The following is a 25,194-nucleotide window of genomic DNA, read 5'->3' on the forward strand; positions in this document are numbered from 1 at the left end:
GGAGGCTTCGCGCTGGGGGGGGGCACGAAGGGGGTGGGGGACAAAATGGCGGCAGAAGGCCGTGGCCTGCTTGCGTTGCTATGGAAACGGAGCCTGAGGCCTACTAGTGTCAGTGTGGAAATGAAGCCTGCGGCTTGTGCGTGTTACCATGGAAAGGAAGCAAAGGGCCTAGTTGTATCACCGTGGAAACAAAGCCTGCGGCCTGCTCCCGTTGCCATGGTAATGAAGCCCGAGGCCTACTGCTGTTACCACGGAAACAAAGCCTGCGGCCTCCCACTGTCACCATGGAAACGCAGGCCTAAGGCCTATTCCAGTCTCCACAGCAACACACCCTGCGGCCTCCAACAGTCGCCATGGCAACGAAGCTGCGGCCAGCTCCAGCCGCCCTATGGGCAGTGCAAAGCGCCAATAAAACCCAAAGTCCATTAAGAGTTCGGAAAGCGGTGATTCTTTTCCTGAAGAAATTTTTATGTCTTTACAAGGCTTTTGATACGGAGCCGGTTTTTGCGCTTCGGCAGAGGCCGGAAGTGCAGGTGAGGAAAGGGCGGGGCTATGTGGACAGGGCGCATGCGCAGAGTGGCGCGGCGCAGAAAACGAAGTGAAAATCGTCGAGGCGGCCGGAAGTGGGAGCATAGCGGCGCCGGAAGTGGGAACATGGCGGCCGCGCTGGAGCGATGGGTGGCGGGGGAGCTGCAAGAGCTGCTGGGGATGAGCGGCCGCCACGTCCCCGCTTTCCTGGTAGCTCTGGCGGCGGCGGAGCCGGAGCGTAGAGGAGCTGCTGGAGCGGCTGAGGGAGACGGAGGCGCTGCGGGTGGAGGAGCCGCGCGTCAGAGAGTTCGCGAGGAGCTGTGGGGAAAGGTGCGCGGGCCGGGCTCCGGAGAGGGGGGGAGGGGCTTCCGGGGGGAGGGCGGGACTTGGTGGAACGGGCTTCCGGTATTGAGTGTGTGGAGTTTCTGGTTTGAATGAGTGGAGCATCCGGTGAGAATGGGAGGAGCTTGGGGGGGGGGGCGGGGCTTGTCGTATGGGGGGTGGGGCGTAAAGAGGGGGGGAGGTCACGTGATTGCCTGGGAGGGGTCATGAGAGGCAGAGGGTGTGGCCTATAGGAAGACAAGCATGCTTTTCCAGTATGTGGGCGGGGCTTGGGGGTGGAGCTTATTGGGTGGGGGTGGGGCTTAAATAGGGGGCAGCTTCAGTGATTGGTGCGGGGGCATGGCAGGGGGCGTGGCCTATAGGAAGACAAGCATGGCTTCTATTGAGTTGGCGTGGTTTGGAGTGGTTTGTGGGCGTGGCCATGCTAAGATATGGGCGGGGCTTACATCTGGGGCGGGGTTTATCAGTGAATGTGGCAGAGTGTGGGTTGGCTGCTGCCAATTGGGTTCCTGTCAGCGATTGGCCATTACAAGGTGGGTGTGGCCAAGAAAGGAGGGGGCGTGGCCAAAGAAAAGGGGGCGTGACCTAACGAAAAGCCCCGCCCCCCAGGTGCCCCGAGAGCCCCCCAAGGAGCCCCCAGGGCGGGCAGCCGAGAGGGCAGCACTGGAGCTGCAGCGCCGCAGTCAAGGTTACCGCCCCATAGAGAGCGACGATGAGGATGATGAGCGGAGGTCCGACCCCATCCCCACCCCACAGCGTCGTCGCCGTCGCCATCTGCGCCGTCGCCGATCCGAATCGCCTGACAAGGAGAGCCCCGAGCCGTCCCCAGCACCGTCAGTAGGGCTGGGGTCAGGGGAAGCTGGAGAGACTGGGGACGGGGTGGTTGCTTGGGTTCTGTTGGGGTCCTCTTGGTTCTTGGGGTCCTCATTGTTATTGGGGGCCTGTTGGGTTCCTATGGGTTTATTGGGGTCCTGTTGGGGTCCCTCTTGGTTCTTGGGGTCCTCATCGTTATTGGGCGCCTGTTGGGTTCCTATGGGTTTATTGGGGTCCTGTTGGGGTCTTCATGGTTGTTGGGGTCCTCTTCATTATTGGGGTCTTGTTGAGTTCCTATGAGTTTTGGGGTCTTGTTGGGTTCTTGGTTGTTGGGGTCCTCTGCATTATTGGGGTCCTGTTGGGTTCCTTTTGGTTATTGGGGTCCTCTGCATTATTGGGGTCCTGTTGGGTTCCTGTTGGTTGTTGGAGTCCTCTTCATTATTGGGGATCTGTTGGGTTCCTGTGGGTTTATTGAGTTCCTGTGGGTTTATTGGGGTCCTCTGGGTTTATTGGGGTCCTGTTGAGTTCCTGCTGGTTGTTGGGGTCCTCTTTATTATTGAGGTTTTGTTGGGTTCCTTTTGGTTATTGGGGTCCTCTTCATTATTGGGGTCCTATTGGGTTCCTATGGGTTTTGGGGTCTTGTTGAGTTCTTCTTGGTTATTGGGGTCCTGTTGGGGTCCTCTTGGTTCTTGGGGTCCTCTGCATTATTGGGGTCCTGTTGGGGTCTTCTTGGTTTTTGGGGGTTCTATTGGGTTCCTCTTGGTTATTGGGGTCCTCTTCATTATTGGGGTCCTATTGGGTTCCTATGGGTTTTGGGGTCTTGTTGAGTTCTTCTTGGTTATTGGGGTCCTGTTGGGTTCCTCTTGGTTATTGGGGTCTTCTTCATTATTGGGGATCTGTTGGGTTCCTGTTGGTTATTGGGGTCCTCTTCATTATTGGGGTCCTGTTGGGTTCTTCTTGGTTTTTGGGGGTCCTGCTGGGTTCCTGTTGGTTGTTGGAGTCTCTTCATTATTGGGGTTGTGTTGTGTTCCTATGGGTTATTGGGGTTCCCTTGGATTCCTGTTGGTTGTTGAGGTTGTGTTGAGTGCCTCTTGTTTTTTGGGGTTCTCTTCATTATTTGGGTTCTTTTTGGTTCTTCTTGGTTACAGGGTTCTGTTGGGTTCTTCTTGGTTGTTGGAGTCTCTTCATTATTGGGGTTGTGTTGTGTTCCTATGGGTTATTGGGGTTCTCTGGGATTCATGTTGGTTGTTGAGGTTGTGTTGAGTGCCTCTTGTTTTTTGGGGTCCTCTTCATTATTGGGGTTGTGTTGGGTTCCTCTTGGTTATTAGGGTCATATTGGGTTCCTGTTGGTTTTTGGGTTCCTCTTTGTTATTGGGGTTCTTTGGGATTATAGGAGCTCTCCTTCGGGTGTTGGGGTCTGCTTATTGGGTTCCTGTTGGGTTTCAGTAGGTTGTCGGATTCTTTTTGGGTTCTTCTAGGGATACAGGAGCTCTCCTTTGGGTTTTGGGATCCTCTCATTGGGTTCTTTTGGGTAATGGGGTTCCTGTTGGGTTTCAGTAGGTTGTCGGATTCTTTTTGGGTTCTTCTAGGGATACAGGAGCTCTCCTTTGGGTTTTGGGGTCTACTTTTTGGGTTCCTGTTGGTTATTGGGTTCCTGTTGGGTTTCAGTAGGTTGTTGGGTTCTTTTGGGGTTCTTTTGGGGTTACAGGAGCTCTCCTTTGGGTTTTGGGATCCACTTATTGGGTTCTTTTGATTAATGGGTTCCTGTTGGATTTCATTACATTGTTGGGTTCGTTTTGGTGTTCTTTTGGGGTTGTAGGAGCTCTCCTTTGGGTTTTGGGGTTCTCTCATTGGGTTCTTTTGGGTAATGGGGTTACTGTTGGGTTTCAGTAGGTTGTTGGGTTCGTTTTGGGGTTACAGGGGCTCTCCTTTGGGTTTTGGGATCCAATTATTGGGTTCTTTTGGGTAATTGGGTTCCTGTTGGGTTTCAGTAGGTTGTTGGGTTCGTTTTGGGTTCTTTTGGGGTTGTAGGAGCTCTCCTTTGGTTTTGGGGTCCTCTTATTTTGTTCTTCTGGGTTATTGGGTTCCTATTGGGTTTTTCTCAGTCAGTAACTTTGTGTTGTCTTCTTTTGTGTCATGGGTGCCCCCCATTTATTTTCAACACCCCAAAATATCCCCTCAGAGCTCCGGAACCCTCAGAAGAACCAGAGGCAGAATGGGAAGCGTCGGAACGGGAACGTCTTCGGGACCTGGAGGAACGTGACGCCTTTGCTGAACGTCTCCGCCGCCGCGACCGCGACCGCACGCGCAACGTCCTCACCCGCCCCGATGCCAAGGTCTTGGGGGGGGGGGGCAGGAGGAATTTGGGGTCCCTGGGTGGGATTTAAGGGTCCCAACCGGGATTTAGGGGTTTTGGGGTTGGGGTTGGGTCTATTGGATGGGATTTAGGGGTCCTTGGGTGAGATTTAAGGCTTTTATTGGTGTTCCCGGATGGGATTTAGGGATCCCAACTGGGATTTGAGGGGTTTGTGGTTGGGATTGGGTCTTCTGGATGGGATTTAGGGGTCCTTGGGTGGGATTTAAGGCTTTTATTGGTGTTCCTGGATGGGATTTAGGGATCCCAACTGGGATTTGAGGGTTGGGATTGGACCTTCTGGGTGAGATTTAGGGGTCCTTGGATGGGATTTGAGTGGTTTGTGGTTGGGATTGGGTCTTCTGGATGGGATTTAGGGGTCCTTGGGTGGGATTTGAGGCTTTTATTGTTGTTCCCGGATGGGATTTAGGGATCCCCACTGGGATTTGAGGGGTTTGTGGTTGGGATTGGGTCTTCTGGATGGGATTTATGGGTCCTTGAATGGGATTTGAGGGGCTTGTTTGTTGGGATTGGGCCTTCTGGATGGGATTTAGGGGTCCTTGGGTGGGATTTTAGGGTTTTGTGGTTGGGTTTGGTTCTTCTGGATGGGATTTAGGGTTCCCTCGGTAGAGACAGAGGTAGTTGATGCTCTTGTTGGTGTTCCCAGATAGGATTTGTGGGTTTTTAGATGGGGTTAGAATGGGATTTAAGGGTCACTGGTTGGGAGTGGGGATTCCGGGTGAGATTTTGGAATCGTGGATGGGATTTAGGGTTGGTCAGAAGTTATTTGGGGGTCTCTGGTTGGGATTTGGGGCCTCACCCCGTTTCCTTTCTTCCCCCATTCCCAGGCCTATGAAGAAGCCCAAAAACGCCTCAAAGTTGCTGAAGAAGACCAAAAAACCATGGTGAGCCCCCAAAACTATTCCCAACACCCAACCAAACCCCACTAATCCTGAATCCTCTTCCAGTGGATCCCCCAAAACCCCAAATCCACTCAATCTGTAGGTTCTGAAGCTCCAAGACCCAACCAAACCCCTTTAATCCCAAATCCTCTTCCATTGGATCCCCTAAAACCCCAAATCCACTCAATCTGTAGGTTCTGAAGCTCCAAGATCCAACCAAACCCCTCTAATCCTAAATCCTCTTCCAATGGATCCCCCCAAACCCCAAATCCACTCAATCTCCACATCCTTGATCTCCCACACCCAACCAAACCCCTTTAATCCCAAATCCTCTTCCAATGGATCCCCCCAAAACCCCAAATCCACTCAATCTGTAGGTTCTGAAGCTCCAAGATCCAACCAAACCCCTTTAATCCCAAATCCTCTTCCATTGGATCCCCTAAAGCCCCAAATCCACTCAATCTGTAGGTTCCCAAGCTCCAAGATCCAACCAACTCTTTCTAATCCCAAATCCTCTTCCAATGGATCCCCTAAAACCCCAAATCCACTCAATTTCCACATCCCTGATCTCCCACAGCCAACCAAACCCCTCTAATCCCAAATCTTCTTCCAATGGATCCCCCTAAAACCCCAAATCCACTCGATCTGTAGGTTCCGAAGCTCCAAGATCCAACCAAACCCCTTTAATCCCAAATCCTCTTCCATTGGATCCCCCTAAAACCCCAAATCCACTCAATCTGTAGGTTCCGAAGCTCCAAGATCCAACCAAACCGCTTTAATCCCAAATCCTCTTCCATTGGATCCCCTAAAACCCCAAATCCACTCAATCTGTAGGTTCTGAAGCTCCAAGACCCAACAAAACCCCTCTAATCCCAAATCCTCTTCCAATGGATCCCCCCAAACCCCAAATCCACTCGATCTGTAGGTTCCCAAGCTCCAAGACCCAACCAAACCCCTTTAATCCCAAATCCTCTTCCAATGGATCCCCCCTAACCTCAAATCCACCCAACCCAACCCCGCTCATCCCAAATCCCACTCCCATGGATCCCCCCCACCCCAAACCCTGAATCCATCCCAAATCCATCCTCAGGTTCCCGAGCTCCGCAAGAAATCCCGACGGGAATATTTGGCCAAAAGGGAACAGGACAAACTGGAGGAGCTGGAAGCGGAGATTGCTGACGAGGAATATCTTTTTGGGGAAGAAACCCTAACGAGTTCCGAGCGTCGGGAGCTGGAATACAAGCGGAGAGTGCGGGATTTGGCACGGGAATACAAGAGGGCGGGAGAGAAGGAAAAGCTGGAGAAGAGCAACCGCTACTACATGCCTGAGGAGACACGGGATAAGGTGGGCAGGGAGGGGAAGCGGTGGGGTGGGAGTGAAAATCACAAATTCAGGTGGTTTTGGGGGAGTTGGGAATGAAAATCCCAACCACTTGGCTGTTTGGGACTGGAAATCCCAACTACTTGTTGGATTGGGACTGGAAATCCCAATTACTTGTTGGCTTGGGACTGGAAATCCCAACTACTTGGCTGTTTGGGACTGGAAATCCCAATTACTTGTTGGTTTGGGACTGGAAATCCCAACTACTTGTTGGTTTGGGACTGGAAATCCCAACTACTTGTTGGTTTGGGACTGGAAATCCCAATTACTTGTTGGTTTGGGACTGGAAATCCCAACTACTTGATGGTTTGGGAATGAAAATCCCAACTACTTGTTGGCTTGGGACTGAAAATCCCAACTACGTGATGGTTTGGGACTGGAAATCCCAACTACTCAATGGATTGGGACTGAAAATCCCAACTACTTGTTGGATTGGGACTGAAAATCCCAACTACTTGGCTGTTTGGGACTGGAAATCCCAATTACTTGTTGGTTTGGGACTGGAAATCCCAACTACTTGTTGGTTTTGGGGGTGCTGGGATTGAAAATCCCAATTACTTGTTGGTTTGGGACTGAAAATCCCAATTACTCACTGGTTTGGGACTGGAAGTCCCAACTACTTGGCAGTTTGGGACTGAAAATCCCAACTACTTGTTGGTTTGGGACTGGAAATCCCAACTACGTGATGGTTTTGGTTGTGCTGAGAATGAAAATCCCAACTACTCGCTGGTTTGGGACTGAAAATCCCAGCCATTTGGCAGTTTGGGACTGAAAATCCCAACTACTCACTGGTTTGGGACTGGAAATCCCAACTACTTGTTGGTTTGGGACTGGAAATCCCAACTACTTGGCAGTTTGGGACTGGAAATCCCAACTACTCACTGGTTTGGGACTGGAAATCCCAACTACTCAATGGATTGGGACTGAAAATCCCAACTACTTGTTGGTTTGGGACTGAAATCCCAACTACTCAATGGATTGGGACTGGAAATCCCAACTACTTGTTGGTTTGGGACTGGAAATCCCAACTACTTGGCAGTTTGGGACTGGAAATCCCAACTACTCACTGGTTTGGGACTGGAAATCCCAACTACTCAATGGATTGGGACTGAAAATCCCAACCACTTGGCTGTTTGGGACTGAAAATCCCAACTACTTGATGGTTTGGGACTGGAAATCCCAACTACTCACTGGATTGGGACTGAAAATCCCAACTACTTGTTGGTTTGGGACTGAAATCCCAACTACTCAATGGATTGGGACTGGAAATCCCAACTACTCGCTGGTTTTGGGATAGGGGACCCCTGTTTGGGGTCTTTCGGCACTGAATGCTGTCAGTTTTGGGTGGTTTTGACATGGTTTGGAGTCTTTCGGTACTGAAAATCCCCAATTTGGGGCAGTTTTGGGGAGATTTGAGGTCTTTGGGCACCAAAAATCCCCCATTTGTGGCACTTTTTGTATGGTTTGAGGTCTTTGTGCACCAAAAATCCCCAATTTGGGGCACTTTTTGTATGGTTTGAGGTCTTTGGGCATCAAAAATCCCCAGTTTGGGGCAATTTTGGAGTGATTTGAGGTCTTTGGGCACCAATAATCCCCCATTTGAGGCACTTTTTGTATGGTTTGAGGTCTTTGGGCACCAAAAATCCCCCATTTGTGGCACTTTTTGTATGGTTTGAAGTCTTTGGGCACCAAAAATCCCCCATTTGGGGCGATTTTTGCATGGTTTGGGGTCTTTGGACACCAATAATCCCCAGTTTGGGGCGATTTTTGCATGGTTTGGGGTCTTTGGGCACCAAAAATCCCCAATGTGGGGCATTTTGGGGCTGATTTGAGGTCGTTCACCACCAAAAAGCCCCAATTCTGCCCATTTCCCACCCCGTTTTTGTCTCTTTTTCCCCTCATTTCTCTCCATCGCTGTTCAGAAAATCCCAGAACGCGAGGATCCCGGTGCAGAGGAGGAACGTTTGGCCCCCAGGGATGAGCAAAGGCGATGGGAAGAGGAAAGGATGGGGGCTGCAGCTCTGCGTTTCGGGGCTCGCGATGCCGCCCAGCGTCGACCCCCCCCCGATTACGACTTCATCCTGGAGGAGGATGAGATGATTCAGTTCGTCAGCGCCGTGCAGATGAAGGGCACAGAGCCTGAGAAGGTGTTTGGGGGGGATTTGGGGGGCAGAAATGGGGGATCTGGGGGGGGTTGGGAGGGATAAAGAGGCTTTGGAGGGGGCTGGGGGGCAGAAATGGGGATCTGGGGGGTCCTGGGTGGGATAAAGGGGGATTTGAGGGGGTTGGGGGGGATTTGGGGGGCAGAAATGGGGGATCTGGGGGGTCCAGGGAGGGATGAAGGGCTTTTGAGGGGGTTGGGGGGCAGAAATGGGGGATCTGGGGGGTCCTGGGAGGGATAAAGGGGCTTTTGAGGGGGTTGGGGGGCAGAAACATGGGATCTGGGGGTCCTGGGAGGGTTCATGGGCTTTTGATCGGGTTGGATGGGCAGAAATGGGGGATCTGAGGGGTCCTGGGAGGGATAAAGGGGGATTTGAGGGGGTTGGGGAGGAAGAAAGGGAGGATTTGGGGGTCCTGGGAGGAATGAAGGGGCTTTTGAGGGGGTTGGGGGGGCAGAAATGGGGATCTGTGGGGTCCTGGGAGGGATAAAGGGGGATTTGAGGGGGTTGGGGGGGATTTGGGGGTCAGAAATGGGGGATCTGGGGGGTCCTGGGAGGGTTAAAGGGGCTTTTAAGGGGGCTGAGGGGCATTTGGGGGCCGAAATGGGGGATCTGGGGGGTCCTGGGAGGGATAAAGGGGGATTTGAGGGGGTTGGGGGGCAGAAATGGGGGATCTGAGGGGTCCTGGGTGGGATAAAGGGGGATTTGAGGGGGTTGGGGAGGAAGAAAGGGAGGATTTGGGGGTCCTGGGAGGAATGAAGGGGCTTTTGAGGGGGTTGGGGGGGCAGAAATGGGGATCTGTGGGGTCCTGGGAGGGATAAAGGGGGATTTGAGGGGGTTGGGGGGGATTTGGGGGTCAGAAATGGGGGATCTGGGGGGTCCTGGGTGGGATAAAGGGGGATTTGAGGGGGTTGGGGGGCAGAAATGGGGGATCTGGGGGTCCTGGGGGGTATTTAGGGGCAATAAATGGGGTTTTTGGGGTCCTGGGAGGTATTTGGGGGCTCAACATGGGGGATTTGGGGCTGTGGATGGTGGTCTCGATCCCCCTGGGTGAATTTTGGGGGTCTGACGTTGGATTTGGGACCCAGGAAGCCCCCGCCCCGGTGCCGGAATCGGAGCGTCGTCGTCGTTCAGCTCAGGAGGTTCGTCGCTCCCTTCCCATTTTCCCTTACCGGGATGAATTGGTGGCTGCCATCAACCAGCATCAAATCCTGGTGATAGAAGGGGAAACTGGATCCGGGAAGACCACCCAAATCCCCCAATATCTTCACGAGGAGGTGGGAATGGGGTTATGGGGGGCTGGGGGGGGAGATGAAGGGGGTGGGGGGCAATAAGGCATGGATTTGGGGGAGTTATGGGGCGAGGGGGGCAAATAAGGGGGCTGGGGCAATAGGGGATGAGATGGGGGGTAATGGGGGGCTGGGGGGGGAGAGAAAGGGGATGGGGGCAATAGGGGATGGATTTGGGGGAGTTATGGGGGGTTATGGGGGGAGGGGGGCAAATAAGGGGGCTGGGGCAATAGGGGATGAGATGGGGGGTAATGGGGGGCTGGGGGGGGAGAGAAAGGGGGTGGGGGGCAATAGGGGATGGATTTGGGGGGGTTGAAGGGGCTGTGGGGGCAAATAAAGGGGCTGGGGGGCAGAAGGGGAGGGGATGGGGGGTATTGGGGGGTTATGGGGGGAAAAAAAGGCGCTGGGGGCAATAGGGGATGGATTTGGGGGGGGTTGAAAGGGAGGTGGGGCAAATAAAGGGGTTGGGGGGCAATAGGGGAGGAGATGAGGGGTAATGGGGAGTTATGGGGGACTGGGGGGACAAATAAAGGGGCTGGGGGGCAGTAGGGGAGGGGATGGGGGGGATTATGGGGGGTTGGGGGGGAGATAAAGGGCTTGGGGGGCAATAGGGAATGAATTTGGGGGGTTATGGGGGGCTATGGAGGGGGTGGGGGAGAAATAAAGGGGCTGGGGGCAGTAGGGGATGGATTTGTGGGGGTTGGAGGGGAGGAGGGGGGCAAATAAAGGGGTTGGGGGGCAGTAGGGGAGGAGATGGGGGGCAATGGGGGGTTATAGGGGGGCTGGGGGGGATAAAGTGCTTGGGGGGCAATAGGGGATGGATTTGGGGGGGTTGGAGGGGAGGTGGGGGCAAATAAAGGGGTTGGGGGGCAATAGGGAGGAGATGGGGGGTTATGGGGGGGTTGGGGGGGAGATAAAGGGGTTGGGGGGCAATAGGGGATGGATTTGGGGGGTTATGGGGGGCTATGGAGGGGGTGGGGGGGGAAATAAAGGGGCTGGGGGCAATAGGGGATGGATTTGGGGGGGGGGTTGGGGGGTTGATGGTGAGGTGGGGGGGCAAATAAAGGGATTAGGGTGGGGGGGTTTGGGGCATTATGGAGGGGGTACGGGGGGCAGATCAAGGGCTTGGGGGGCATTAGGAGGGTGGGGGGGAGTGTGGGGGGCCATAAAGGGGTTGGGGGGCAATAGGGGGTGGATGTGTGGGGTTATGGGGGGTATTGGGGGGTGAGGGGGTAAATAAAGGGGCTGGGGGGCAATAGGGGATGGATTTGGGGGTTTGGAGGGGAGGAGGGGGGCAAATAAAGGGGTTGGGGGGCAACAGGGGAGGGGATGGGGGTAATGGGGGGTTGGGAGTGGAGATAAAGGGGTTGGGGGGCAATAGGGGGTGGATGTGTGGGGTTATGGGGGTTTATGGGGGGTGGGGGGGTAAATAAAGGGGCTGGGGGGCAATAGGGGATGGATTTGGGGGGGGTTGGGGGGTTGATGGTGAGGTGGGGGGGGCAAATAAAGGGATTAGGGTGGGGGGGTTTGGGGCATTATGGAGGGGGTACGGGGGCAGATCAAGGGCTTGGGGGGTGTTAGGAGGATGGGGGGGGGAGTGTGTGGGGGCCATAAAAGGGTTGGGGGGCAATGGAAGCCCCCCCCCCAGCCCTATATTTGCCCCCCACCCAGGGATACACACGGCAGGGGATGAAGATCGGGGTGACGCAGCCAAGGCGCGTGGCTGCCATGAGCGTGGCTGCACGGGTGGCCGTGGAGATGGGCACCAAACTGGGCAACGAGGTGACAAATGGGGGGGGTTCGGGGGTGGGGGGGGGTCAGGGGGGTCAGGGGGTGTATGGGGTGGGGGAGGGTCGATGGGATGTGGGGGTGAGGGGGGGATTTGGGAGTAAGGGGGGGTATTGGGATATGGGTGCATAGGGGGGACATTGGGGGGCATTGGGGGGACATTGGGGACATGGAGGGGTGAGGGGGGGGTCAAGGGGGGTCGGGGGGGTGTATGGGGTGGGGGGGGTCAATGGGATGTGGGGTAAGGGGGGGATTTGGGGGTAAGGGGGGGTATTGGGATATGGGGGTAAGGGGGGGCATTGGGGGGACATTGGGGACATGGAGGGGTGAGGGGGGGGTCAAGGGGGGTCGGGGGGGTGTATGGGGTGGGGGGGGGTCAATGGGATGTGGGGGGTAAGGGGGGGATTTGGGGGTAAGGGGGGGTATTGGGATATGGGGGTAAGGGGGGGCATTGGGGGGACATTGGGGACATGGAGGGGTGAGGGGGGGGTCAAGGGGGGTCGGGGGGGTGTATGGGGTGGGGGGGGGTCAATGGGATGTGGGGGGTAAGGGGGGGATTTGGGGGTAAGGGGGGGTATTGGGATATGGGGGTAAGGGGGGGACATTGGGGGCATTGGGGGGACATTGGGGACATGGAGGGGTGAGGGGGGGGTCAAGGGGGGTCGGGGGGGTGTATGGGGTGGGGGGGTCAATGGGATGTGGGGGGTAAGGGGGGGATTTGGGGGTAAGGGGGGGGTATTTGGATATGGGGGTAAGGGGGGACTTGGGGACATTGGGGGGACATTGGGGACATCAGGGGGATGTGGGGACATTGGGGTCATGGGGGGTAAGGGGGGGGGTTATGGGGTTGTTTGGGGTGGAGGGGGTCAATGGGATGTGGGGGGTGAGGGGGGGATTTGGGGGTAAAGGGGGGGTATTGGGATATGGGGGTAAGGGGGGACTTGGGGACCTTGGGGTCATTGGGGACATCGGGGGATTGTGGGAACACTGGGGGACATGGGGGGTTGGGGGGGGTCAGGGGAGGGGTGTATGGGGTGGGGGGGTCACTGGAGGGTGAGGGGGGATATAAGGACACTGGGGGACATGGGGACGATGGGGGACAATGGGAGCTGGGGACATCAAAGGGATATGGGGACATCAGGACATGCGGACACTGGAGGACATGAGGACATCGGGGGATGTGGGGACATGGGGGGGCATGGGGACACCAGGATGGGGGGACAGTGGGGTCATTGGGACATGGGGACATTGTGGGACATGGGGACATGGGGGGGATGTGACATCAGGGGACATTGGGATTTGGGGACATCGGGGGATACGGGGACATCGGGACGTGGGGACACTGGGGGATATGGGGACATGGGGGGATGTGGGGACACTGGGAACACTGGAAACACTTGGGGTCAGTGGGACATGGGGACATTGTGGGACATGGGGACATGGGGGGATGTGGGGACATCAGGGGACATTGGGATTTGGGGACATCGGGGGATACGGGGATGTGGGAGGGACATGGGGACAGCAGGACGTGGGGACAATGGGGGTCAGTGGGAGCCTGGGGGACACTGGGGGGATGTGGGGACATGGGAGGGACATGGGGACAGCAGGACATGGGGACAGTGGGGGTCAGTGGGAGCCTGGGGGACACTGGGGGGATATGGGGACATTGGAGGGACATGGGGGGTAAGGGGAGGGTTATGGGGTTGTATGGGTGGAGGGGGTCAATGGGATGTGGGGGGTGAGGGGGGAATTTGGGGGTAAGGAGGGGTATTGTGATATGGGGACATCAGGGGGACTTGGGGACCTTGGGGTCATTGGGGACATGGGGGGATTGTGGGAACACTGGGGGACATGGGGGGTTGGGGGGGGTCAGGGGAGGGGTGTATGGGGTGGGGGGCTCACTGGAGGGTGAGGGGGGATATAAGGACACTGGGGGACATGGGGACGATGGGGGACAATGGGAGCTGGGGACATCAAAGGGATATGGGGACATCAGGACATGAGGACACTGGGGGACATGAGGACATCGGGGGATATGGGGACATGGGGGGGGACATGGGGACACCAGGATGGGGGGACACTGGGGGTCATTGGGACATACATGGGGACATGGGGGGGATGTGGGGACATCAGGGGACATGGGGATTTGGGGACATCAAAGGGATATGGGGACATCTGGGACGCGGGGACACTGAGGGATATGGGGACATGGGGGGGACATGGGGACAGCAGGACGTGGGGACAATGGGGGTCAGTGGGACACTGGGGGACACTGGGGGGATATGGGGACATGGGAGGGACATGGGGACAGCAGGACGTGGGGACAGTGGGGGTCAGTGGGAGCCTGGGGGACATTGTGGGACATGGGGACATGGGAGGGACATGGGGACAGCAGGACGTGGGGACAGTGGGGGTCAGTGGGAGCCTGGGGGACATTGTGGGACATGGGGACATGGGAGGGACATGGGGACAGCAGGATGTGGGGACAGTGGGGGTCAGTGGGACACTGAGGGACATTGGGGGGATATGGGGACATGGGAGGGACATGGGGACAGCAGGACGTGGGGACAGTGGGGGGTCAATGGGAGGCTGGGGGACACTGGGGGGATGTGGGGACGTGGGAGGGACATGGGGACAGCAGGACGTGGGGACAATGGGGGTCAGTGGGAGCCTGGGGGACACTGGGGGGATGTGGGGACGTGGGAGGGACATGGGGACAGCAGGACGTGGGGACAGTGGGGGTCAGTGGGAGCCTGGGGGACATTGGGGGGATATGGGGACATGGGAGGGACATGGGGACAGCAGGATGTGGGGACAGTGGGGGGTCAATGGGAGCCTGGGGGACACTGGGGGGATGTGGGGACGTGGGAGGGACATGGGGACAGCAGGACGTGGGGACAGTGGGACAGTGGGGGACACTGGGGGGATATGGGGACATGGGAGGGACATGGGGACAGCAGGACGTGGGGACAGTGGGGGTCAGTGGGACACTGGGGGACATTGGGGGGATATGGGGACATGGGAGGGACATGGGGACAGCAGGATGTGGGGACAATGGGGGTCAGTGGGACACTGGGGGACATTGGGGGGATATGGGGACATGGGAGGGACATGGGGACAGCAGGACGTGGGGACAGTGGGGGTCAGTGGGACAGTGGGGGACACGGGGGGGATATGGGGACATGGAGAGATCAGTGAGAGGTGAAGACATGGGGGGGACACGGAGCTGTACGCTGTCCATGGGGACGTGCTGGGGACATTTGGGGACGGCCGTGTGACACGTTGGGGACGTTTGGGGACCCCCAGGTGGGGTACAGCATCCGGTTTGAGGACTGCACGTCGGAGCGCACGGTGCTGAAGTACATGACGGACGGGATGCTGCTGAGGGAGTTCCTCACCGAGCCCGACCTGGCGTCGTACAGGTGGCCCTGGGGACAGTGGGGACATCGGGGGCGTTGGGGACACTGGGGGCGTTGGGGCAACTGGGGGCATTGGGGGCGTTGGGGGCACTGGGGGCAATGGGGGCTTTGAAGCAATTGGGGGCATTGGGGACAATGGGGGCATTGAAGCAATTGGGGGCATTGGGGCAATTGGGGAGACTGGGGACATTGGGGACAGTGGGGACATTGGGGGCGTTGGGGACATCGGGGGCGTTGGGGACATTGGGGGCATTGGGGGCGTTGGGGGCACTGAGGCTGTTGGGGACGTTGGGGGTTTTGGGGACAATGGGGGCATTGGGGGCGTTGGGAGCATTGGGGACCCAACCCAACGTCCCTACACCCAACACATCATCCCCAAATCCACCCCAATGTCCCCAAGTCCATCTCAGTGTCCCCAAACCCACTTCAGTGTCCCCAAATCCACCCCAACGTCCCCAAACCCACCCCAACATCCCCAAATCCAGCCCAACATCCCCAAACCGAACTCAACGTCCTCAAATCCATCCCAACATCCCCAAACCCACCCCAACATCCCCAAATCCAGCCCAACGTCCCCAAACCCAACTCAACGTCCTCAAATCCATCCCAACGTCCCCAAATCCAAGAAGTCGTCCCCAAGTCCACCCCAGTGTCCCCAAACCCATCCCAACATCCCCAAACCCATCTCAACCTCCCCAAATCCAACTCAACATCCTTAAATCCACCCCAACATCCCCAAACCCAACACGTCGTCCCCAAATCCATCTCAGTGTTTCCAAATCCATCCCAACGTCCCCAAACCCAACTCAACCTCCCAAAATCCATCCCAACGTCCCCACATCCATCTCAGTGTCCCCAAACCCATCTCAACGTCCCCAAATCCAACTCAATGTCCCCAAACCCAACACATCATCCTCAAATCCACCCCAAAGTCCCCAAATCCAATTCAACGTCCTCAAACCCATCTCAACCTCCCAAAATCCAACTCAACGTCCCCAAACCCAACACGTCGTCTCCAAATCCATCCCAGTGTCTCCAAATCCATCCCAGTGTCCCAAAATCCATCTCACTGTCCCCAAATCCATCCCAACCTCCCCAAATCCCCAACGTCCCCAAACCCACCCCAACGTCCCCGAATCCCCCCGCAGCGTCATCATGGTGGACGAGGCCCACGAGCGCACGCTGCACACGGACGTTCTCTTTGGGCTGGTGAAGGACATCGCTCGGTTCCGACCCGAGCTGAAGGTCCTGGTGGCCTCGGCCACTTTGGACACCCAAAGGTTCTCCGCCTTCTTCGACGACGCTCCCGTCTTCCGCATCCCCGGGCGTCGCTTCCCTGTAGACATCTACTACACCAAGGTGGGGGGTGGGGGAGTCTTGGGGTCCTTTGGGGGTCTTGGAGATGTTGGGGTCTTGGGGACGTTGGGGTCTTGGAGGATGTTGGGGTCTTGGGGACGTTGGGGTCTTGGAGGATGTTGGGGTCTTAGAAGGTGTTGGGGATGTTGGGGACTTTGGGGTCTTGGAGGACATTGGGGTCTTGGAGGATGTTGGGGTCTTGGGGATGTTGGGGTCTTGGGGACGTTGGGGTCTTGGAGGATGTTGGGGTCTTGGGGATGTTGGGGTCTTGGGGACGTTGGGGTCTTGGGGATGTTGGGGTCTTAGAAGATGTTGGGGTCCTGGGGACTTTGGGGTCTTGGAGGATGTTGGGATCTTGGGGACCTTGGGGTCTTGGAGGATGTTGGGGTCTTGGAGGATGTTGGGGTCTTGGGGACTTCGGGGTCTTGGGGGATGTTGGGATCTTGGGGTCTTGGGGGTCTTGGAGGACGTTGGGGTCTTGGGGACGTTGGGGTCTTGGGGATGTTGGGGTCTTGGAGGATGTTGGGGTCTTGGGGTCTTTTGGGGGTCTTGGGGACGTTGGGGTCTTGGGGTCTTGGGGGTCTTGGAGGATGTTGGGATGTTGGGGTCTTGGGGGTCTTGGAGGACGTTGAGGTCTTGGGAACCTTGGGGTCTTGGAGGATGTTGGGGTCTTAGAAGATGTTGGGGTCCTGGAGACTTTGGGGTCTTGGAGGATGTTGGGGTCTTGGAGGATGTTGGGATCTTGGGGTCTTGGGGGTCTTGGAGGACGTTGGGGTCTTGGGGACCTTGGGGTCTTGGAGGATGTTGGGGTCTTGGGGATGTTGGGGTCTTGGGGACGTTGGGGTCTTGGGGACCTTGGGGTCTTGGAGGATGTTGGGGTCTTGGAGGATGTTGGGGTCTTAGAAGATGTTGGGGTCCTGGGGATGTTGGGGTCTTGGAGGATGTTGGGGTCTTGGGGACTTTGGGGTCTTGGAGGATGTTGGAGTCTTGGGGTCCTTGGGGTCTTAGAGGATGTTGGGGGTCTTGGAGGATGTTGGGGTCTTGGGGACCTTGGGGTCTTGGAGGATGTTGGGGTCTTGGGGATGTTGGGGTCCTGGGGACTTCGGGGGTCTTGGAGGATGTTGGGATCTTGGGGTCTTGGGTGTCTTGGAGGACATTGAGGTCTTGGGGACCTTGGGGTCTTGGAGGATGTTGGGGTCTTGGGGACGTTGGGGTCTTGGGGTCTTTTGGGGGTCTTGGGGACGTTGGGGTCTTGGGGTCTTGGGGGTCTTGGAGGATGTTGGGATGTTGGGGTCTTGGGGGTCTTGGAGGACGTTGAGGTCTTGGGAACCTTGGGGTCTTGGAGGATGTTGGGGTCTTAGAAGATGTTGGGGTCCTGGAGACTTTGGGGTCTTGGAGGATGTTGGGGTCTTGGAGGATGTTGGGGTCTTGGGGATGTTGGGGTCTTAGAGGATGTTGGGGGTCTTGGAGGATGTTGGGGTCTTGGAGGATGTTGGGGTTTTGGGGGTCTTGGAGGACGTTGAGGTCTTGGGGACCTTGGGGTCTTGGAGGATGTTGGGGTCTTAGAAGATGTTGGGGTCCTGGGGACTTTGGGGTCTTGGAGGATGTTGGGGTCCTGGGGACTTCGGGGTCTTGGGGGATGTTGGGGTCTTGGGAGTCTTGGAGGACATTGGGGTCTTGAGGACTTTGGGGTCTTGGGGACGTTGGCATCTTGGAGAATGTTGGGGTCTTGGGGGTCTTGGAGGATCTTGGGGTCTTGGGGGCCACGGGGACTTTGGGGGACATGGGGACATTGGGGGGTATGGGGGTGTTGGGGGACACTGGGGAACTTGGGGTCTTGGAGGCATTGGGGGACATGGGGACAGGGGGGGGATGGAGATGTGGGGGGATATGGGGGAATATGGGGGGATGGGGGAGAATATGGGGGGATATGAGGGGATATGGGGATGTGAGAGGATGGGGGGATATGGGGGGCTGGAGATGTGGGGGGTATGGGCGGATGGGGGGGTATGGGGACATGGGGGGATGGAGATGTTGGGGGGGATATGGGGACATGGGGGAATATGGGGGGATACGGGGACAAGGGAGGATATGAGGGTGTGGGGATATGGGGGGATGTGGGGGGGATATGGGGGGATATGGGAAATATGGGGACATGGGGGGGGATATGGGGACGTGTGGATTTGCCCTCTGACGTCCCCTCCCCACATCCCCCCCCCCCCCCCCTTTTCTCCCCATCCCAGGCACCCGAGGCCGATTACCTGGAGGCCTGTGTGGTGTCAGTGCTGCAGATCCACGTCACGCAGCCCCCGGGGGACATCCTGGTCTTCCTCACTGGGCAGGTGGGCTTCCCTCCCCCACCCCCACGACCCCCAACCCCCCCCCCCGCTGTCCCTCCCCACCTCATCTCCCTGCTGTCCCCACACCCATGGGGCGTCCGCATCCCTCTGATGTCTCCCATTATTGATACCCCCCCCCCCCCCCCCCCAAACAGGAGGAGATTGAGGCGTGTGTGGAGCTGCTGCAGGAGCGCTGCCGCCGCCTGGGCTCCAAGATGGCGGAGCTGCTGGTGCTGCCCATCTATGCCAACCTCCCCTCCGACATGCAGGCTCGTATCTTTGAGCCCACGCCGCCGGGAGCCCGCAAGGTGAGCGTTGTCCCTTTAAGAGAAAGGTTGGGGTCTCTTTAAGTCAGAGGGTGGGCCCACCACACTGAGCGTGTTTTGCCCCTTTAAGAGGGGGTGTGGCCTGGGGAGGGGAGTTGTCCCTTTAAGAAAGGGTGTGGGCCTACTCCACAAAAAATGCACTGCCCTTTTAAGATGGGGTGTGTGGCCAAGGGGAGTGATATCCCTTTAAGAGAAGATGTGGGCCCATCCCAGAAGAATGTATTGCCCCTTTAAGGGAAGGGGTGTGGCATGGAGAGCGGTGTTACTCCTTTAAAAAAGGGTGTGGGCCCACTCCACAAAAACTGCATTGCCCTTTTAAGAAGGGGTGTGTGGGAAAGGGGAGTGATGTTGCCGCTTTAAGATCCCAAAAGAAGGTATTGCCCCTTTAAGGAGGGAGGTGTGGCATAGGGGTTGTGGCTCCTGTAAAAAAGGGTGTGGGCCCACCTCACTGAAAATGTATTGCCCCCTTTATGGAAGAGGTGTGGCCTGGGGAGAGGTTTTGCCCCTTTATGAGATGGTGTGGGCCCACCCCACAAAAAGGCATTGCCCCTTTAAGGAAAAGGGTGTGACGTAGAGGGAGGCGTTACCCCTTTAAGAAAGGATGTGGGCCCACCCACAAAAATGCATTGTCCCCATCCCCTGAAGTGGGCACTTTTGAGGGGGGAACTCCCCGGAAGTGGGCGTGGCTTAATGAAGCATGACACCCCCCCCCCACGGAAGTGGGCGTGGCTTAATGAGGCATGACCCCCGGAAGTGGGCGTGGCTTCTCGTTTCCCCCCGCAGGTGGTGGTGGCGACGAACATCGCGGAGACGTCGCTGACCATCGATGGCATCGTTTACGTTTTGGACCCCGGGTTCTGTAAGCAGAAGAGTTACAGCGCCAGGACCGGCATGGAGTCCCTCATCGTCACTCCCTGCTCCAGGGTAACAGCGCCCCCTTCTGACAGACCCGGGAACACAGAAAAGCACCCCATCACCCCATAGGAACCCCATAAGCACCCCATAAGAACCCTGTAACCCCCTCATCACTCACATAACCCCATAAGAACGCCATAACCCCATAAAACAATCTCATAACAGCGTGAACACCCCATAACCCCATAAGTACACCATCACCCCATAAGTACACCATCACCCCATACGCACCCCATAAGCACCCAATAACCCCATCATCACTCACATAACACTGTAAGAACCCCGTAAGAAGCTCATAACCCCATAAAACCATCTCATAACAGCGTGAACACCCCATAACCCCATAAGAACCCTATAACCCCACAAGTACACCATCACCCCATACGCACCCCATAAGCACCCAATAACCCCATCATCACTCGCACAACCCCATAAGAACCCCATAACCCTATAAAACCATCTCATAACCCCACAAACACCCCAGAACCCCACAAGCCCCCCATCGCCATCCCATAATACCCCCCCCACAAGCCTCAGCCAATCAGAGTGCGGTTGACCTCACGCCCCACCGCCATCCCATAACACACCGCCATCCCATAATAAGCCCCCCTGCAGCCCTCAGCCAATCAGTGCGCAGCTCGGCTCACACCCCACCACCATCCCATAATACATCACCATCCCATAATATCCCCCCCCTGCAGCCCTCAGCCAATCAGCACACAGCTCGCTTCGTGCCCCACCGCCATCCCATAATATACTGCCATCCCGTAATACATTGCCATCCCATAATAATCTCCCCAGCAGCCCTCAGCCAATCAGCACGCAGCTCGACTCATACCCCACCTCCATCCCATGATACCCCCTCCGCAAGTCTCAGCCAATCAGAATGCTGCTCACCTCACACCCCCACCGCCATCCCATAATTTACCGCCATCCCATAATACATCACCATCCCATTGTACTCCCACAACCCTCAGCCAATCAGCGCGCAGCTCGCCTCACGCCCCACTGCCATCCCATAATACACTGCCATCCCATAATATCCCCCCCAGCAGCCCTCAGCCAATCAGCACGCAGCCCACCTCACGCCCCACCGCCATCCCATAATACACTGCCATCCCATAATATCCCCCCCAGCAGCCCTCAGCCAATCAGCACGCAGCTCACCTCATGCCCCACCACCATCCCATAATACATCACCATCCCATAATACTCCCACAACCCTCAGCCAATCAGCGCGCAGCTCGCTTCCCGCCCAATCCCCACCCTGTAATACCCTCCCCACCCCCCCAGCAGCCCTCAGCCAATCAGCACACAGCTCACCTCACCTCACACCCCGCCTCCATCCCATAACCCCCCTCGCAGGCCTCAGCCAATCAGCGCGCAGGGCGGGCTGGCCGCGTGGCTCCTGGGAAATGTTTCCGCCTTTACACGGCCTGGGCTTTCCAACACGAACTGGAGGAAACGGCCGTGCCCGAAATCCAGCGCGCCGACCTGGGCTGCCTCGTGCTGCTGCTCAAGAGCCTGGGTGAGGGGGGGGGGGGCATCGGGGCATTGTGGGAACTTTGGGGGCACTGTGGGGGCCGTTATGGGACCTATAGGAGCACTGTGGGAACTATGGGGGCACTGTGGGGCCGTTATGGGACCTATGGGGGCACTGTGGGAACTATGGGGGCACTATGGGGCCGTTGTGGGACCTATGGGGGCACTGTGGGAACTATGGGGGCACTATGGGGCCGTTGTGGGACCTATAGGGGGCACTGTGGGAACTATCGGGGCACTGTGGGGTTGTTACAGGACCCATAGGGGGAACAGTGGGACCTATAGGGGCACTGTGGGACCTGTGGGGGCACAATGGGATCTATGGGGCCATTATGGGATCTATAGGGTCAGTGTGGGAACTATAGGGGCATTATGGGACCATTATGGAACCTATAGGGGCACTGTGGGAACTATGGGGGCACTGTGGGAACTATGGGGGCACTATGGGGCCATTGTGTTCCATTGGGTTCCATTGTGTTCTATTGGGTGCCATTGGGTTCCATTGGGTGCCACTGGGTTCCATTGTGTTCCATTGGGTGCCGTAGGGTGCCACTGGGTTCTATTGGCTGCCATAGAGTTCCATTGAGTTCCATTGGGTTCCATTGGGTTCCATGGGTGCCATAGGGTTCCATTGAGTTCCACTGGGTTCCATTGGGTGCCATTGGGTTCCATTGAGTTCCATTGGGTTCCATTGGTGCCACTGGGTTCCATTGGGTTCTGTTGGCTGCCATAGGGTTCCATTGAGTTTCATTGGGTACCATAGTTTTCCATTGTGTGCCACTGGGTTCCATTGTGTTCCATTGGGTGCCACTGGGTTCTATTGGCTGCCATTGTGTTCCATTGAGTTCTATTGGGTTCCATTGGGTTCCATTGGGTGCCATTGTGTGCCACTGGGTTCTATTGGCTGCCATTGTGTTCCATTGAGTTCCATTGGGTGCCATTGAGTTCCATTGGGTGCCATTGGGTGCCGTTGTGTTCCATTGAGTTCCATTGGGTGCCATTGTGTTCCATTGAGTTCCATTGGGTTCTATTGGGTTCCATTGTGTTCCATTGAGTTCCATTGGGTGCCATTGTGTTCCATTGAGTTCCATTGGGTGCCATTGGGTGCCATTGTGTTCCATTGGGTGCCACTGGGTTCTATTGGGTGCCATTGTGTTCCATTGAGTGCCATTGTGTTCCATTGAGTTCCATTGGGTTCCATTGGGTGCCATTGTGTTCCATTGAGTTCCGTTGGGTTCCATTGGGTTCCATTGGGTGCCACTGGGTTCTATTGGGTGCCATTGTGTTCCATTGAGTTCCATTGTGTTTCATTGAGTTCCATTGGGTTCCATTGGGTGCCATTGGGTGCCATTGAGTTCCATTGGGTTCCATTGGGTTCCATTGGGTGCCACTGGGTTCCATTGAGTTCCATTGGGTGCCATTGTGTTCCATTGAGTTCCATTTGGTTCCATTGAGTTCCATTGGTGCCATTGGGTTTCATTGGGTGCCATTGAGTTCCATTGGGTGCCATTGTGTGACGCTGCAGTGACACTGGGTGCCATTGGGTGCCGCTGAGATTCCACTGGGTTCCATTGGGCTCCATTGGCTACCATTGGGTGCCACGGGGGTACCATTGGGGTTCCATCGGGTGCATTGGGTGACACTGAGGTGCCATTGGGTGACACTGGGTGACGCCGGGTGCCCCCCCAGGCATTCAATGACCTCATCCACTTCGACTTCCTCGACCCCCCGCCCCACGAGGCTCTGCTGTTGGCGCTGGAGCAGCTCTACGCCCTCGGGGCCCTCAACCACCTCGGGGAGCTCACCACGGTACTGGGACAGACTGGGAGGGACTGGGATAGGACTGGGAGGACTGGGAGGGACTGGGGTGGAACTGGGAGGACTGGGATGGAACTGGGATAGGACTGGGAGGACTGGGGTGGGAGTGGGAGGGACTGGGATGGGTCTGGGAGCACTGGGATGGGACTGGGAGGGACTGGGGTGGGACTGGGAGAGACTGGAGGTACTGGGAGGGGACTGGGAGAGCTGGGAGGGGACTGGGAGGGGACTGGGATGGGACTGGGGTGGAAATGGGAGTGCTGGGCTGTTACTGGGAGCACTGGGATGCGTTCCTGGTGGCACTGGGCTGGTTGGTAGTGGGTCATACTGGTTGGTAGTGGGTCATACTGGTTGGTAGTGGGTCATACTGGTTGGTAGCGGGTCATACTGGTTGGTAGCGGGTCATACTGGTTGGTAATGGTTCATACTGGTTGATACTGGGTCATACTGGTCCCCAGCTGGGCCGGCGCATGGCGGAGCTGCCGGTGGAGCCCATGTTGGCCAAAATGATCCTCGCGTCCGAGCAGTGAGTGGAACCCTGTCCCCATTGTCCCCATTGTCACCTATGGCTGTCCCCTATGGGTGTCCCCATCCCTATGGGTGTCCCCATTGTTTCCTATGGGTGTCCCCATCCCTATGGGTGTCCCTATCCTTATGGGTGTCCCCATCCCCTATGGGTGTGCCCTATGGGTGTCCCCATTGTCCCCTATGGGTGTCCCCATTGTCCCCTATGAGCGTCTCAATCCCCTATGGGTGTGCCCTATGGGTGTCCCCTATGGGTGTCCCCTATGGGTGTCCCCTTTATGTCCCCTATGAGTGTCCCCATTGTCCCCCATGGGTGTCCTCTGTGAGTGTCCCCTATTGGTGTCCCCCCTGTCCCCTATGGATGCCCCTTTTGTGTGTCCCCATTGTCCCCTATAGTTGTCCCCTATGGGTATCCCCTATGAGTGTCTCCTATTGGTGTCCCCACTGTCCTCTATGTGTGTCCCCATCCCCTATGTGTGTCCCCTCTGGGTGTCCCCTCTGGGTGTCTCCTTTGTGTCCCCTCTGGGTGTCTCCTTTGTGTCCCCTATGGGTGTCCCCTTTATGTCCCCTATGGGTATCCCCATCCCCTATGGATGTCCCCTCTGGGTGTCCCCTATGGGTGTCCCCCTTGTCCCCTCTGGGTGTCCCCATCCCTCTGGGTGTCCCCTCTGGGTGTCCCCTATGAGTGTCCCCTATTGGTGCCCCCATTGTCCCCTATGGGTGTCTCCTATGAGCGTTCCCTATGGTTGTCTCCTTTGTGTCCCCTCTGGGTGTCCCCACTGACCCCTCTGGGTGTCCCCATTCCTATGGGTGTCCCCATTCCTATAGGTATCCCCATTGTCCCCTATGGATGTCCCCTCTGGGTGTCCCCATTTCTATGGGTGTCCCCATTGACCACTCTGTGTGTCCCCATCCCTCTGGGTGCCCCCTCTGGGTGTCCCCCCCCCCCAACACCAACCCCCCCCAGGTACGGCTGCACAGAGGAGGTGCTGACAGTGGCAGCCATGCTGTCGGTGAACAACGCCGTCTTTTACCGGCCCAAAGATCGAGTGCTGCACGCAGACAGCGCCCGCCTGGCTTCTACATCCCGGGGGGGGACCACCTGGTGCTGCTCAACGTCTACAACCAGGTGGGGGCACGGGGTGGGCAGATGGGGGGTCCTGGTGCTGCTCTGTGTGGGGATATTTGGGGGGGGGGGGTCCTGGTGCTGCTCAATGTGGGGATATTTGAGGGGGGGTCCTCGTGTTGGTCAATGTGGGGATATTTGGGGGGGGGGTCCTGGTGCTGCTCTGTGTGGGGATATTTGGGAGGGGGGTCCTGGTGTTGGTCAATGTGGGGATATTTGGGAGGGGGGGGCGGGGGGGGACCACCTGGTGCTGCTCAACGTCTACAACCAGGT

At 57.0% G+C, this 25,194-nt stretch overlaps 1 protein-coding gene across 1 annotated transcript; it reads left to right on the forward strand.

Annotated features, from left to right (window-relative positions):
- Positions 1-24,924, forward strand: LOC125687789 (pre-mRNA-splicing factor ATP-dependent RNA helicase DHX16-like; the record flags this gene model as incomplete). The annotated part of the gene is given in 20 exon segments (XM_048933052.1): positions 1-753; positions 755-836; positions 839-858; positions 1,480-1,703; positions 3,866-4,019; positions 4,885-4,941; positions 6,029-6,283; positions 8,242-8,466; positions 9,567-9,755; positions 11,439-11,549; positions 14,862-14,977; positions 16,123-16,333; positions 18,574-18,672; positions 18,825-18,977; positions 19,779-19,919; positions 21,276-21,441; positions 23,146-23,261; positions 23,729-23,796; positions 24,763-24,866; positions 24,869-24,924. Coding segments are annotated over 20 exon segments (2,748 nt in total), but the record flags the coding sequence as incomplete, so codon positions are not given.
- Between the last annotated feature and the right edge of the window lie 270 nt (positions 24,925-25,194).

Source organism: Lagopus muta, unplaced genomic scaffold, assembly GCF_023343835.1.
Source record: "Lagopus muta isolate bLagMut1 unplaced genomic scaffold, bLagMut1 primary scaffold_215, whole genome shotgun sequence".
Lineage (NCBI taxonomy): Eukaryota > Metazoa > Chordata > Aves > Galliformes > Phasianidae > Lagopus > Lagopus muta.